Raw genomic sequence first — 16,605 nt, forward strand, 5'->3', positions numbered from 1 at the left:
ATATAACAACAATAAATATGTGAAAATGGGTAAATATAGTAACAACATATAAAGTGGTGTACAACATAAATGTACAGTAGAATGAAAATAAAATAAAATGTGATTAAAACATTCATAGACATAGGAAGTTAAAATATATGGGTCCAATAAAAAATCATAAAATATTTATATAGAGGTAGAGTAAAAATGTGCCCATCTTGCTACAATATATAAAAATACAGTAACTCCTCCAGTGTGGACATCAAATGTATAAGAACCTGCTTACCGATTTTATGTTAGCATTTCAATTAGTTTGCGTCTTTTAAACGTATACTTTTTTTATCATACATTTATTAAAATCCTCTCGATACACTCACTCTTAATGCAGCTCTAACTGCTTGCCTTTAATGAGTAAACATGTAAAATGCCTTGTTTGCATCATGTGTCAGCGGCTGTGTGGGTGAAGGGTTAAACTGGAGAAGAGCTGCCTATCAGGTAACGGTTGCCAGGGGCAGCGACTACAAGCATGTAGTGGGAGGAGGATGTGTTTCACGGGCTCCTCCCCCGAGTGTAACATGTCCTATAGAAAGGACACTGGGAGTGAACTACAAACTGTGAAGCTCCCTCCCCAAATCTAAGTGAAACCATATTGGGGAATGCACTCACACACAATCAATCCCGCACATTTTGCCTAAGTCATGTAAATTGCTCAACTCAGAGCTCCTTCCTGTTTTTCCGCTAGTGCCGTCTTCTCTCGTGCAGTGTTTGGCTGGGCAGGAAGTCCAGAAAAAAGTTTGCCCAGGAAGAGTTGCAAATCTTTTAAAGAGGAAAAGCAGACCCCAGAGGAATTCTCACAAGGACTTTCGTGAGGACGTTGTTTGCTTGTGTTGAGACGTTTGAAACTAGAGTGGTATCTGCCCTACGCCATGGGGGCTGTGAGAGGTGTTGTTGGGGTTGAAGGGAGTGGACAAGTGCTTTTGAAAGGAGAGGACTGACACACTGTTTGCATATTGACTCAGTTGTTTGAGCGGAAGTGCTCCAACCATACAAACCAAATTCCTGCTGATGGATTTTAGAGGGAAACATTGCCCTGAAGCTTCAGACACTGCTGAGGAATAGACACTCTCACACACACATCAGGAGAGGGAGAGGAGAGGGGCCAGAAGAAGAGACATGGAGGCACTGAGAGAATCTTTTCTGAATTTGACTTTTCAGATGTCATCCTATAAGAGAGCCACGCTGGATGAGGAGGACCTGGTGGACTCCACCGCTGACGACATCTACCCATCATCACCCATGCAGGTAAACTATCAAACTGCTGTATTATAAAACAAAAGTAAAATAACACTGCTGTCCTAACTTTTTGAGAAAAATGTAAACTTCTAAATGGGCTTTGATTGCAGATGACAACACGTATTGTAGGTGCAGTCAGACACAAAAGCAGACACTACTGGGTTTAACGTCTGCCGTCAACTTGTGTGATGTCATCTGTAGACTTCTGATGTAATATAAAGCTTCTTGCTTTTTCTTGTTTGATTTTTTTACAAAATTCTCTTCAAACAGACTTTATGCAGCCGAGCCTCTGTTGTGTAGTTCATCGTAGAGAATGTATTCTTTCACTATTAATATGTGGAAACTAGTCACTTATCTTATATATGTTGTATAAGTAACTGCTGATTAACATATTATTTCCATAGCAGGTATTTATGGTTTTAAAGTAGATTTGTGAAATGATTTGCTCTGGGAACACTCTGTAATATACAATCAGTGCCCTTTCTTTCACTTCTGCACCTCAGAATAAGCACATCGTTTAGCACATACTTTATTTGACCAAAAGTATACAGAGCTCAAACAACGTGCTTGAATATAAGCATCCCTCCTATCATTATTATGCCGTGGTTTTTCGGGATAGTAAATGGGATTTTGAAATACTACTTTTGGAAATGGCAAGGGATAAGCAGGGGGATTTTCACATGCACCCACAACACAGTTTAGGTCCAAACCAACCCAACTTTCTGAGCTCCAAGACATTAACAAGCCATTGTGGCTTTTGACATTTGATTTAGTCACATTCAGTTTAAATGTTGAACTCTAATCTAAGCTAATAGCAGTAAATCGGATCCTTATATATACACTAATTGACTTCCACAGGATGTAAGTGAGGTCCACGATCTGGCATTTATTTACAGCGGGGACATTTTAAGACCGGCCAAAGTGCTGAACGCGCCCTCTGAGAGATTTGTGAAGTGGCCCTTGGAATAATTCCTGTAAGAAATGAACTCCCTTTACAGCCTTAACTTGAGCAATATTCTCTAGGAAAAAAAAACTGTAGCAGGGAGTGCTGGTTTTTAAAGCCACTGCACCAATCATTTACCAAAAAATGTTCTGCAGCTGACTCTCTAGCTTATTACTTTTTCATGTTTTCCTGAGAAGCTTCAGAGCAGAACATCTTTAAACTGGTACCTGTTGTTTTACAGTGTTTACTTGTCACAAACAACAAAGCAGGCGTGGCTCACCAGGAATATTGTGTCATATTATAATCCAGAGCAGAAGCAAAATATCTTTCACAAGTGCATGTCATACTAGAAGTCAGGAAACAATAGAAGAATGTGTAACCTTTTCTGTCTAGAAGGGTTGGAAGCGCCGCCAGGGTGAAGCCATTGTGCTTGGAAATAAAACCTGTCATCAAGTCCTCGAGAAGCGGTTTGTCTATAGACAATATTTTCCGCACAGCATTAATTCAACAAAGGAACGCTATTAGGAGTGTGTGTTTATGTGATTTAAAACCATTTTATGTCCTCTAACCATGCTTAAAATGATTATATTTGACTTAAAGGATTCGTTGGAGCTCCTTAAATGTTTTGTTGTGTTCTGTATGTGCAGGTGACACTTCTGCACGGCCGTACTCCCACATGTTGGCCAGATAGGACACAGACAGAGCGGAGGCTGCTGTTTTTAGTGTGTTTCATGTCTGTAGGCATGTTCATATCGCTCATCATGACTGGGGTCTTCTACAAACAGAGTGAGTTCCAATTTCGATGTAAACCCAATGCTACTGTGACATATCCTGAAGAGAAACACCAGTGGTCTCTGTGAAGTAGCCTTAGAAGGGGAATGTTTTAAAAGTATATTGTCAAATCAAAACACAAAGAAGCACACATTTCTGAAAGAAAGAATATCAAAAAGTAAAAGGAGAGTAGTTCAAAAGAATATTTCCAAATTTGGGGAAATACGCCTATTCGCTTTTGCCAAGATATGAGAAGGTTAAAACCACTCTCACCTCAGTCTGTCCATAAAAATAGAAATCTATCTGCTAATAGCCGCTTCGCTAAGCTTGGAAAGTAAGCTTGAAACGGTATAAAACAAAGGAACAAAACAACCAGTCCTTTTTTTAAAGCAATACATTATTTTGCGTTTAATCAGTACAAAAACTTGAAAAAAATATAAATGTACTGGAAATATTTCTTAGCCAAGGAGGAGAAATGTTTTGTATCAGATTGTGCTACCTGTGGACAGAGCTATGCTAGCTGTTCCCCCTGTTTACAGTCTTTATGCTAGGCTAAGCTAAGTTAACCCTACAGTCTTTATGTTAGGCTAGGCCAAGCTAAGCTAGGCTAAGCTAGGCTATCCCTCTGTTATCAGCAGCTACACAGTAGCTACACATTAACTGAAAAAGCATAAGAGTATCATCATTTTTTATACAACTGTCTGCAAGAAAGGCACATTTATCAAATGTCAAACTATTCCTTAAAAGGGTATCGCCTTTTTTAATAATTATTAGGTTGTGTCTGTTAAGCTACTTAATAAACAAAATAAGAATACAAAAGGTGTCCCAAGGTATCACACAGAAGTGCTCAGGGCATTTTCACATCCATCTATCCAGATTGAAACTACAGGGCTGTGCTATTTAATACAGTATATGTGCTTTATGATTATTTATTTTTAGACACCTTCAGCTAAGCTACCTAAAAAAAAAAATCTCTAAATCTCTCCCTTGAGCTTGTTCATTACGGAAAAAGGACTTGTGGATTTACCATCACATCCAGGCGGGGTCTCGTCTGTGCTTGTTTCCTCAAATTTACCTAGGGAAACCTAATGCGACTTCCTCCCATTCAGAACCCCATGTCGGGTCACACTTTGAAATAATATGAGGAACAAGGATGAATTCTCCTCGGGGTACTAAACTCATCGCTGCTCTTAACATTGTCTCCGGATCTGTTATTTACCTTATATGGACAGATGGGGAAAGTCTTTACAGTAAGTCCAGTATTAGAGTTTAGTGGTCCCTGGAGTTGTTGGAGCACTGGCACTTCTCTAAACACTTTGGATGGTTTTGTAAAGCTTGTTTGTGTTTGAACCTTATAAAGTAACACAGAGCTGCCAAAAGCGTCTGTGCTTCCCATCTAATAGCTTTTGCTTAACAATATTTTACACAATACAGATATAGGGCAATCACATTTATTACGAGCCGGTAAAGACCTTGTAAAAACAAAGTGGCTGAATTTTTTTTTTTTAAACATCCAAATGAATTCATCCAGCATCACAGACTTTCACTACCTTTTACCATTTAAAGGGGCCTTCTTTCTTGTTTTATGTGTTTTCCCATTTCTGTAGTCTGTTATATACAGTGTTGGGAAAGTTACTTAAAAAAGTAATTAGTTATAGTTACTCACTACTTGTTCCAAAAAGTAACTGAGTTAGTAACTGAATTACTCTATAATAAAAGTAACTAGTTACCACGGAAAGTAACTATTTGCTTTACTGTAAAAAAAAGTTGCTACAACGGATGTCCACAAAGTCTTCCCTCCTGGACATAATTTACACTTTACATGCAAGTTCTTGCCTTTTGACCTCAATTAATTTGAAGTAGTGCTTATATCTCCACTTTGAAAATGCCAACTTTTCATCGGATTTCTCCGGACTCGCCATTTCTGCTGCTTCCTCGTGTGTGTGTGTGTGTGTGTGTGTGTGTGTGTGTGTGTGTGTGTGTGTGTGTGTGTGTGTGTGTGTGTGTGTGTGTGTGTGTGTGTGTGTGTGTGTGTGTGTGTGTGTGTGTGTGTGTGTGTGTGTGTGTGTGTGTGTGTGTGTGTGTGTGTGTGTGTGTGTGTGTGTGCCTCTCGCATCCTGGCCTGTGTGTAAAAACATTGGCTCCGATTGGCTACCATGAAACATGACTCTGCCTTAGCCAATCATAAATAGCTTATCTCGTTGTTAACCCACCTGGTCTCCTCACTAGCAGTTTGTGTGAACGCACCCCAACCCTCGGATGAAAACAGGCTACGGGTAGTTTATTCAATCAATTCATAGTAACGCAGTGCATTTAACATTCAGTAATGGTAACGGCGTTGTAACGATTAAAACAGTAATTAGTTAGATTACTCCGTTACTGAAAAAAGAAAGGCGTTATTCCCAACACTGGTTATATAGCTATTAGTGCATGTAAATGGGAAAAATCCCAAATTTGCCTCCAGAGGGAGTTTTTGTCCAAAACACCTGAAACGCCTCCATTGTTTACTTCCATAACTTAATGACATCACTATGCAATACTCACACTTCTATTGACTAGCGCTGAAACATATTGTTCGTGAAAGGATTTATCACAATAGAGCCGCCCAGCCAACCAATCAGAGCAGACTGGGCTCTGGTTTCAGACAGATGTTAAAAAGAGGTGCTGTAGCACAGGCAGTATGAGACAAATAAAGACCTTTTTGAACATTAAAGCATGGAAACATGTCGCAGCAGAGGCACAAAATACAAATATGAACCTGAGCATTATATGCCCCTTTAAAATAACAATCAGTTGTTAGTAGTTCACGTGTGACATTGCCTTGTAAAAAGAAAATACCTCACTTTTCAGCTTATTCTTTCGCAAAGATTTCTACTAGAAGAGATATTCCCTCCAGGTTATTTATCTTCTCTGGTAATTAATAATAATAGTTTCCAGATGGAAACTCACATGACTTACCAAGAAATGTTTACCCGCTGTGGTCCTTAGAAACCAAAGAGTTTATAAATTAATTATCTATAAAGTAAACATGTTTTTATTTTTTCTTTCCTCCTGCAGCTCACCCTGGCTTGTGTCTATCAGAGTCCTGCGTTACTGTGGCCAGTGCAGTGATGGGGGCCCTGGATCGAACCGTGGACCCCTGTCATGACTTCTACAACTTTGCTTGCGGGGGCTGGGTGAAGAGCAACCCCCTGCCTGAAGGCAAGTCACGCTGGGGACCTTTCAGCAACCTCTGGGAGCACAACATGCTTGTGATGAAGCATTTGTTAGGTAAGAGGCTTTGTTTGAGTGGGCTCACTGCCTTCTCCCCAGGCAGTGGTGTGATGAGTTTTTCTTCTCTGGCTCATTGTGCACAGCTGGGGAGACTGGCTTGCCTTTCACTCATGTAATGGATTTGACTTCTTTTATTGGGCAGAAAACACAACGATAAAAGATCTGAGTAAGTCCGAGGAGAAGGCACAGAGATATTATCAGGCCTGCATGAATGAGAAAAAGATTGAAGAATTAGGAGCAAAGCCATTACAGGAGCTTATCAGCCAGGTATGTTTCATTTTACTAAAGCATTAAACACTTTATCATATCAAGAGGTCTCTGAACCTCTGCCTTAACATTTCCTTTTTCAGTTAGGAGGATGGTCCCTGACCGGAGACTGGGACAAGGACAACTTCCAGGAAGTTTTGCGTATGGTGTCAGCCAACTTTCGCACCTCGCCGTTCTTCACAGTGTTTGTCAGCACTGACTCCAAAAACTCCAACAGTAACATCATCCAGGTGAGAGGGACCCGGGCTTAAATTATTTGAATGTATAGAAAATGATATATTTACATCTCAGAAAAGGGCTTCTTCACTAAAACCTTTCACCACATTCTTTTAAACTGGCATTCATCATTACATCTAAAGCTGCACAGCACTCCCACTTTCAAATTGTGATAACAACAACATATGTGTAGTATGTTGTAATTTATCATATTCTTGTATTTTGTATTTTAACATTTCTTGAAAACTTTTTTTTAATTGTATAATAGTTTTTGTAATAGTTCTATATTTCTATCAATCTCTACTCTAATCAATCAATCAATCAATCAATCAATCAATCAAAGTTTATTTATATAGCCCAATACCATACATTTTGCATCTGCCTCATTTGTCATTTGTGACTTTACAATTTGTACAGAATATTAATATGTATACGTCACCCTCTGTCCTTGGTCCCTCACATCGGACAAGAAAAAACTTCCAAAGAAACCCCGCAGTAAATGGGGTTGATTTTATCCTCTTACTACTACAACTATAAATAATAATAATCATAATAATACAAAGGTAAATTCCCACCACCTACTTCTACAGAATTCCCTCTAGTAGATTAGATTAAATACAGTTTATTAATCCCAAATAGGGAAGTTATTTTGTTACAGAAGCATGTAAAAGGCATTGCACATGAATAAAAAAAACATATGTCTATACATATTAACAATTAATAAGAGAAAAAAGATATGTATCTATCTAGCGAGTACACAGTATGAAATATATACAGAATAAGATGGAATATAATAGAACTAATATACTAATACCAATCCACTCATTGTCCCAGTGGCCCCGGTTTGACACAAGAGTTCATTCCTCTGCAGGGTGTCATGAAAACGCAACAAATAGCACAGATATGATCTTTGGCAAGCTTCTTCTTTGAGCCTGCATACTGGCAGCGCAGGAATGAAAACAGAAGGTTAATTGTGAGGAGTTGAGATGGAGGCTGATCTGTATGTCATAAATGTTTTTTCTAAAATCTAGGTGGATCAGTCCAGCCTGGGGCTACCTTCACGGGATTACTACCTCAACAAAACAGCAAATGAAAAGGTACTTGTGGGAAAATTGCTTGTTTTACAGTGGCTACAAAGTTTGACTGTAAAAGTAAAGGATATTAAAGCTCATAATTACAAGATCTGGAATTCATGCAATGACAATAAAAAACTGGTTATTAAGCTCATCCAAATATTTGAAAAGATGGATATAGTAAAAGAGAAATATTTCAGCCGCAGGGTGGAAAACAACTCTGCATAGTAGCTTGTGTTTGCATAGATTAGGATTACTTTCCTTATTGATTTTTCTCTCACACCCCTTGTCTCCCTACCTCCACCCCTTTGCAATGCCTGCTTTGACTTACAGTATCTGTCAGCATACCTCAACTTCCTGGTGGAATTGGGGATTCTTCTTGGTGGCTCCGAAGAGACTTCTTCGGCACTGATGCATGAGATCGTGGACTTTGAAACCACCCTGGCCAACGTCACAGTCCCTCAGGACGAGAGACGAGATGAGGAGCTCATCTACCATAAGATGGAGGCCAAAGATCTCACGGTGAGCAATCCCCCAGATTAATCAAGAGTATTCAGATCTTTAAAGGGGCCCTATTATGTGTTTTGGGGTTTTCCCTTTATTGTAGTGTGTTATACCGGTTGTTGTGCATGTCAATGTTCTTCAAAGGCCTAATTGGTTAATTGGACTCCTTTGTTTAATTCTGTAACATAGTGACAACACATTAAACATGACAGGCTAAGGGGCGGGACAGCTCTAAGCGTTTAACCAATCACAACAGAGCCAGCCAGCTAACCAATCAGAGCAGACTGAGCTCTGGTTTCAGACAGAGGGTGAAAAGAGGTGCTGCAGCACAGGCAGCATGAGAAAAATAAAGAGCTTTTTGAGCATTAAAGAATATAAACAGTGGAGGCACAAAATACAAATATGAACCTGAAAATTAGCATAATAGAGCCCCTTTAAGATAATATATTATATAAACGATGATAAAAAGTCAAAAGCTAAGTTATGCGATAATATAAATGTAAATATTCATATTCATTGCAAAAACTATACTTTGTCTCAGTGTTTGTGTTTTACCTCTGTTTGCAGACTCTAGTTCCTGCAGTGGACTGGATGCCATATCTCACAGAAGTTTTTGCTCCTGTGCCACTCAACGAGTCAGAGCCAATAGTTGTTTATGCCGAAGAATACCTCAAGCAAGTTTCGGACCTCATACTCAAAACAAATAAAAGGTCAGATATTGTATAAGCTTTTATAGTTGTATGCATCAAGTACAGTTTACATGTAACAATGTCTGTTTATATAATATTCACTTGCATAAATCCTCCAACCTAAAGGCTCTTTGGTAAGCAATCACGCAGACCGAAGGCAACTAAACAATGGATTTGATATTTCTTTTTTCAGCCTCCTCAACAACTACATGATAATGAAGGTGGTGAGGAAGATGGTGTCCATTTTGGACCAAAGGTTCCAGGATGCAGAGCAGCGCTTCCTCGAGGTCATGTACGGGACAAAGAAGGTGAGACATTAAATTAAGGTGTTTTACAGTCACTGTAATCAAGTATGACACAGATATATTTAGAAGTGATTCTAATCTAGATCATGTATTTTTAGCATGTTTGTAAACTAGATACTATCTGTAGGTCAATTGCGGTTTTGTCATTATCGTTCTGCTTTTAGAAGCCGCGTTTATGCTGACAGGGTAAAGGGCCCAGAGCCAAACCACTAACTTTTTGGAAAACTCTTCTCTTGACTTCTTGTTCTTGTGTGTTTGGCACTCTGCAAATACTTTTTTACTGAATGCAGGAAAAGGAAAATTAGTGCCAACTGAGAAGAAACATTTTCCCTTCATTATGACAAGCTTTAACAAGAACTGTAAACTATCAATCAGTGTTTTTATGGCTAACTGTATTAAACTATATTGTATTTCTTAATCCAATCAAACCTGATTTGTTGCATATATGAGTGACTGTGTGCTTTCTCTGGAAACAATGTCTCCATCAATTTTCATTGGAGCTACTCTCTACCAAATAAATAGTTAAAAAAAAAACAACTCAAAGCAAGGTCTATGTATTTTCCTGTTGTTGGAACATTGTTTCTGGACAGAAATGTTGCTGTCGAATAGAGCACCACAAATTATTTTCAGCTTTATTGTGTTAGGGCGAAAGCAACACTCATTGAGACCATTACCATAATTCCACAGTTAATCATCTGATATGATCCATGTTGCAAGATGCAACTACAATTTGAATAACTTTATATTACACTTTAAATGTGTGAACTGAGATTTAAAAGGTGCCATGTTATGCTTTTTGGGGTTTTCCCTTTTCTGTAGTCTGTTATATAGGTTTTAGTACATGTAAATGTCAATGGTCTGCAAAGTCAAAAATCCCAAAGTTCCCATCAGAGGGAGTTTCTCTCTCACACTCCCCCCGCCTGATGCCATCAATGGACTCTTTTGTTTACTTTTTTAGTACTTTACGTTGTGATATCACGACATAACACTTCCTCTTCTATATTTGCTCCAACACATTGTACGTTGCTACATCTCTAAGCAGTTGACCAATCACAATCACAGGCAATCTGAGAAAAATAATGACCTTTTTGAACATTAAAGCATGTAAACATGTCACAGTAGAGGCACAAAATACAAATATTACCTGAAATTAAGCAAAATAAGGCCCCTTTAATTAGACACGTAGTCAAAGATATTTAGACTTGATCCATATCCTGTCTTAGTGTACATTTAAAATGACTATGCAATATCCTGTTCCCCTGACATTGTTTTAAAATAGGGTTAAGTTGTTAAAACAAACCCAAGCTCTCTATGTATGTCCGTTTTATGTGCGAGTGCCGCTGAGTCTCCGTTTTCCATCTGTGCCTATGTGAACGCATTTACAATTTCTTGTTGCTTGCTCAGAATGCTCCTCATTTCCTCACTCTGACCTTGTTTCCTCTTTATCTATGTATACATACATCCCAATTTGTCCTTGTCCTTCCTTTCACGTGATAATCACTTATTCACATGGGGATTTTTTCTTACATGCAGTAAATAAATTAGCTGTTTGTGTGTGAGATTGTGAATCATTGTTTTAATATAAAGACACATATAGGTAATAAACACAAAGAAAAAAAGCAATAATCAACATGCTTGATTTTCAGGATATTCCTAGAAGTTGTGGCCACACAATATCTTTTAGATATAGAATGTGCACATTAATAAGCACATTTTCAGTCTCAGAAAAATACAAGTTGCTGAGGTGCTACAACCATTTTTAAGTATATTTTTTCTACAAAATAACAACATTGTGAACCACACATAAAAGAAAACAAGTAAATGACGTGTAGAGCAATGTCAATGTAAAGTTGCGCATTAAGTGAAACTGCTCATTTCAAATGAGTCCCTAACTCATTTCCTCAGTCATGAGTGTAAATGACATTAAGGGTGTTGCCATTTTTGACACAAAAAAACAAAAAAACAGCACACAGTCCTTTAGAAAGAACACTTTGTCTTTCAGCCCACAGAAAGATAACAACCTTTTGTAAGATGTATCTTCTTATCTACACAATGGCTCCTCTGTGTTACATCATTGGATACATGTCTATTTAAAAAAAGTTGGTTATGGTTTATGTTTTATGTTACATATGTCCCAAAAGCATAAAAAAAACGATTCTGATGTCGTTCTGTTTTGACATCTAGAAAAACTACTCTATGACCAATACTAACGTCTTTATTACCAATTTCAAGGATATATTAAAAGAGAAATATTTCAGGTCCCCACTTTACATATAGGGATAAAAATCTAAATACATGCTTATCCAGTTTAGAGTCATAGGGGGCCCCTACCCCAGCATGCACTGTGCTTGAAGCTGGAACAGATCGACTCGGTCACCATCTTTCACACGTCTTTGCAGGAGAAATATCTAGTATTAGACTGCGTTGTCTCAGGTGTTTACCATAATGCTTTTGTTTCACTACTGTTTCACCACAGTTCTCTCCACCTACACATGAAGCCCCATAGCGACATGTTGATCGTGGGAAGTGTAGACAGTGACTAAGAAAGTGGCTCAAAAAAATGTGACACACTACATTAAAATTTCAGACTGAAAGGAAATTCCAAAGAGTTGTATCTTCACTTCTCTGATGATGCAATTTTCCTTAATGTATCTTGACTTGTTGATCTTGTGTTGCAGAGCTGCACTCCACGCTGGAAGCTGTGCGTCAGCGACACAGACAGCGCCCTGGGCTTTGCCCTAGGAGCCATGTTTGTCAAAGACACTTTTGCCGAAGACAGCAAGGCCATTGTAAGCATTTCAAAGTCCTCCCCTCAGAAAAGCTGCTCCTGCTGTGTGAGATGATTTGACTCTCTTTTGTCTCTTCTGTGCTCCAGGCTGAGGATATGGTTGCAGGTATTAAATGGGCGTTTGAGGACAGCCTGAAGGATGTGAGTTGGATGGATTCGGAGACAAAAAAAGCAGCCAAAGAAAAGGTAGGAGAAGAATGAAGTTGTTTATTCACTTCTCCAAAAATGTGTCCAACTCCTGCTTCAGGGAGCCATTAACATCTGAATGAGTTCTGTTGTTGTGTGCTGCAGTGGGTGGAAATACAGTACTGCCACCTGCTGTAAAAATGTGTCTCATACAGTTTTTATTTATTTACCACAGGCAGATGCAATATACAACATGGTTGGATACCCAGAGTTCATCATGAATGCCACAAAGCTGGACAAAGTGTTCAATGATGTAGGTAAATGGGGAGGTGTATCATCCTGTTACTTTTGTTTATCACATAATATCTCACTAAAACAGAAAATTATCCCATCTGATTCCTCTCTTTTAGTTTGAGGTGGTGAAAGAACTCTACTTCCAAAATGTAATGCAGTACTACAACTTCTCAGCCCGAGTGACTGCAGACCAGCTGAGGAAAACTCCCAACAGAAACCAGTGAGTTGCCCCTGGTTACCCTCAACCGCCCCCCTCCCAGCCCGGCCAGAGACGAGGCTGCACGCTCCGTCAGGGGCACATTCCCATTATACTGACTCAGCAGAATAATGCTGCCATCCACAAAAAGTTCCCAGGCAACTGACTTCTCTCCGCTGACCTGATCCCTGTCTCTAATTAGGCTGACGAGGGTTCCCATGTATTTCAATCTGATCTGCAGTCAGCCTGGCACTGTAGCGAGGGAAAAAAATCAATATTCTGAATTTGTTGTGACCTTGATGTCAGCCTCACATCTTGGTCCTGTGTGTTCCTTACAGGTGGAGCATGACCCCTCCGACCGTGAATGCATATTACAACCCAACGAAGAATGAGATGGTTCTGCCTGCAGGGATCCTCCAGGCTCCGTTTTACAGTCGTTCCTGGCCTAAGTACGTCTTCTGCATCCCATTTCAGGCTCAATAAATCATGCTGGATGGATTTAAGTAGAATAGTATAGAAAACAGGTAGAGAACTGTTTTTACTTCACAGAAAGCAGAATACAATGAACTTGTTATTAAAACAAAAGTGAAGTATTAATCCGCACTATTAAAATGCACTCTCCACAGGACATGGCCTTTAAACATGTGTCTTGTGGTGTGCAGCAGTTGAAAAATGGTAATCAGACTGATTTGCCATTCTGTTTGACTTCATTGATTATTCTTTTGTTGAATATTTATTGATTTGATTCAATTTGAATTGCCGATATGAGATAAGGGGAACACAGAATCCATAGATGGCAAAACAAAATAGAACCAAACAAACTTTTACACAGATTAAATTACACAATATAAATTGTAAGTGCTGGTGTGTAGATTTGTTTTACATTTGCACATACCATGCTAGTTGTTTTCTCCTGTTAACAGCCTTTATGCTAAGCCAGCTGTTTTCTGGCTGCAGCTTCATATTGATCCAACTGATATCAATCTTCTTATCTAACTGGCTATAAACAATGTCAAAAATGTTTCCTCAGACACAGTTGCTTTAACCATCTTTGTTGTACATGCATACATGTTGAAATGTAGTTATTATGGGTTATAAAGGTATGATTTTTATGGTTTTACAGAGCCCTCAATTTTGGTGGAATTGGCGTCGTAATGGGACATGAACTGACACATGCTTTTGATGACCAAGGTTGGTGAAAGGCTTCCATGTTTAACTGTTTTGACATTTCAACACATGACAAATAACAACTCAATGTCTGTATGCGTGATTCGGCAGAGAATACAGTTATAATTCACACTTCTTTTTTTTTTTAAAGGTAGGGAGTACGACAAGGATGGAAACCTGCGTCCCTGGTGGAAGAATTCATCTGTAGAGGCCTTCAAGAAGCAGACACATTGCATGGTGGAGCAATATGGAAATTACAGCATCAACAAAGAGCCTCTGAATGGAAGGCACACCCTGGGAGAGAACATCGCTGACAACGGTGGACTCAAGGCTGCCTACAAGGTCTGATATCTTATAGGAAGCATGATTAAAGGGGCCATATTATGCTCATTTTCAGGTTTCATAATTGTTGTTTTTGTGCCTCGACTGTGACATGTTAACATGCTTTAATGTTAAAAAGGTCTTTATTTTTCTCATATTGCTTGTGATGCTTCTCCTATTTTCAACCTCTGTCTGAAACCAGAGCCCAGTCTGCTCTGACTGGTTAGCTGGCGGGTTCTGTTGTGATTGTTTACCTGCTAAGAGATGAAACCTGAAAGAGCATGCTAGGGCCTATTTAATGTTTTCTGTTTCTGACTTTCATTCCCTGCTGGAGACAAACAATGAAATGCTGGTGCAAGGGAGAATTTAAATTAAGTATGATTTATTATTATTTATTTTGTTAAGGTCAGACCGCTGCTGTTATGTTTACTACAGCAACATTGACAGATTGCATGTTCAAAAGGTCAGAAATCTTACCAGACGGATCCGATATTTATCCCCTGCATTAGTTTATTCTTCAAGGCCGTTGTGGGTCACATCCATTCATCTGTATTGGAAAAAGCAACTTGCCTGGTTTACTGTGAAGCCTGGAAATGCAACAGGTGGCTAAGAGTGGCCTTGTCAGCCTCTGGTTACTTCTTCACATGCAGACATTCTTTCCATGTAATGAAAGGTCATGAGCTGTGAAGCAGAGGAGCAAATCATATGGAAGCATAAGCAGCCTGCATTATGTGGTACATGTAACCCAGAGGGAATTAACCCTGTTGATCTTCTTCTTCCCCTCGGTCTATCATTTTACATTTTTACACTAGCAAAAATAGGGACTGCATGCTCTTAACATGATCATTTCTTTTTATTCAAAGGCTTATGTGAACTGGGTCAAAAAGAACGGTGAAGAGGCCACGCTGCCTGCACTTGGGATGACGAACGATCAGCTATTTTTTGTAGGATTTGCCCAGGTTTGTATCCCTTGTATTATTTCCTCCGACTTAATAGTGCTAATATTACTGCTGGTTTAACAACATCTCTTAACCCTCCTCTCCAGAGACGTTTTAAGAGATGAAATCTCTTCTATAAATAACAATTTGTGGTTAATCTGATGGGGTTTTAGAGGAATCTACACCCTCTCCCTCCCAAAAATCCATAGTGTATAAATATGCAAATATTATTCAAATGTCTGTTGTGTACATGTAAAACGTGGATTCAAGATGGGCACAAACAAACTTTCTTCCTTTGCAAATAATTGTGATAAAAGCCTACATAAATATGCAAGGCAGGAAAATCTTTCACAATAAATTCAAATTAATAACTTCAACCTAACCTGAAGAAGTCCAAACTCTTTATAAATCTTCTTACAATTTTCCATAAAAAAAGGGTTAGGCGCAAACATTAATCCCTAATTTTGTGTCTCTGTGTCCTTTACCTTTCCTGCAGGTATGGTGCTCTGTCAGGACACCCGAAAGCTCACATGAAGGCGTCATCACAGATCCTCACAGTCCATCAAGATTCAGAGTCATCGGCACCATCTCCAATTCACAAGAATTCTCAAAGCACTTTGGCTGCAAAGCAGACGCTCCTATGAACCCTAAACACAAGTGTGAGCTTTGGTGATGTTTATCAGCAAGGAGAAAAATGGACGTTGGGGAGAAAGGAATGACAAAGTCTCTATGGAAATGGAACGCAAGAACCACTGAAAGTCCTACTGCCTTGCCACTTAATGCTTATCAGGATCCTTATCAGGACAGAATGTGCCTGCTTTGCACTGAGGATTGCAATCTTCGGTGCTTCTCCAAAAGAACTGTTGGTTTAAGCAAGCAGCTTTCCCTGAATTAAATGTAACTATGAATGCGCTTTTTGAACACTGGAATCCCCAAAAATGGTTACAGAAAATGGGGGTATCACTTTCAAATTTTGTTGACTGCCTGTTTTTGACTTGTGGTGATGAATAAGCAAAGTGCTGTTTCTTTTTCCTGTAACTCTTCACTGCTTAGATCTTCTGCCATTTATTTTTACTGTGTTTTATTTATGTTCACAATTTTTTTATATGAAAGTGGACCAGGGACCTGCAAGATTTTTAATCTGATGAAACGTAAAGTTCTACATGTTAATTAAGAATGTTATATGTTTTAACTACAGCAACTGTTAAACCATTGTAAAACTTAATTAAAAAATGTTTGTGTACAATCTGGTCAAACGGTTACATTTTATAGAGATACTGACATGGTTTTGTGTTCCGTTGCTGCTTTTCTTCATGCAGAATTTATGGTCATATAGGCTTAACAATGATTTAAGAGTAAGCGTTTGTCACAAATTATTTTGTATAGTAAAACCAATCTTAAAAACATTTGTTTGTCGGTTGTGTACTTTTCTTTTTTTGCTTGAGCGTACATCCAAATTTTT

The 16,605-nt window shown here is 38.8% G+C and overlaps 1 protein-coding gene across 1 annotated transcript; it reads left to right on the top strand.

The window, feature by feature from the left end:
• The first annotated feature begins 662 nt into the window (after nt 1–662).
• Nucleotides 663–16,549, top strand: ece1 (endothelin converting enzyme 1). Its single transcript, XM_063910875.1, has 18 exons — nt 663–1,281; nt 2,863–3,001; nt 6,044–6,256; nt 6,402–6,526; nt 6,610–6,756; nt 7,774–7,839; nt 8,149–8,337; nt 8,887–9,029; nt 9,202–9,316; nt 11,992–12,102; nt 12,189–12,287; nt 12,463–12,540; nt 12,638–12,741; nt 13,056–13,166; nt 13,841–13,908; nt 14,036–14,226; nt 15,069–15,164; nt 15,640–16,549. The coding sequence occupies exons 1-18, from the start codon at nt 1,153–1,155 to the stop codon at nt 15,814–15,816; spliced, it is 2,301 nt and encodes a 766-aa protein (XP_063766945.1). The 5' UTR covers nt 663–1,152; the 3' UTR covers nt 15,817–16,549.
• The last annotated feature ends 56 nt before the right edge of the window (nt 16,550–16,605 follow it).

Source organism: Eleginops maclovinus, chromosome 20, assembly GCF_036324505.1.
Source record: "Eleginops maclovinus isolate JMC-PN-2008 ecotype Puerto Natales chromosome 20, JC_Emac_rtc_rv5, whole genome shotgun sequence".
NCBI lineage: Eukaryota > Metazoa > Chordata > Actinopteri > Perciformes > Eleginopidae > Eleginops > Eleginops maclovinus.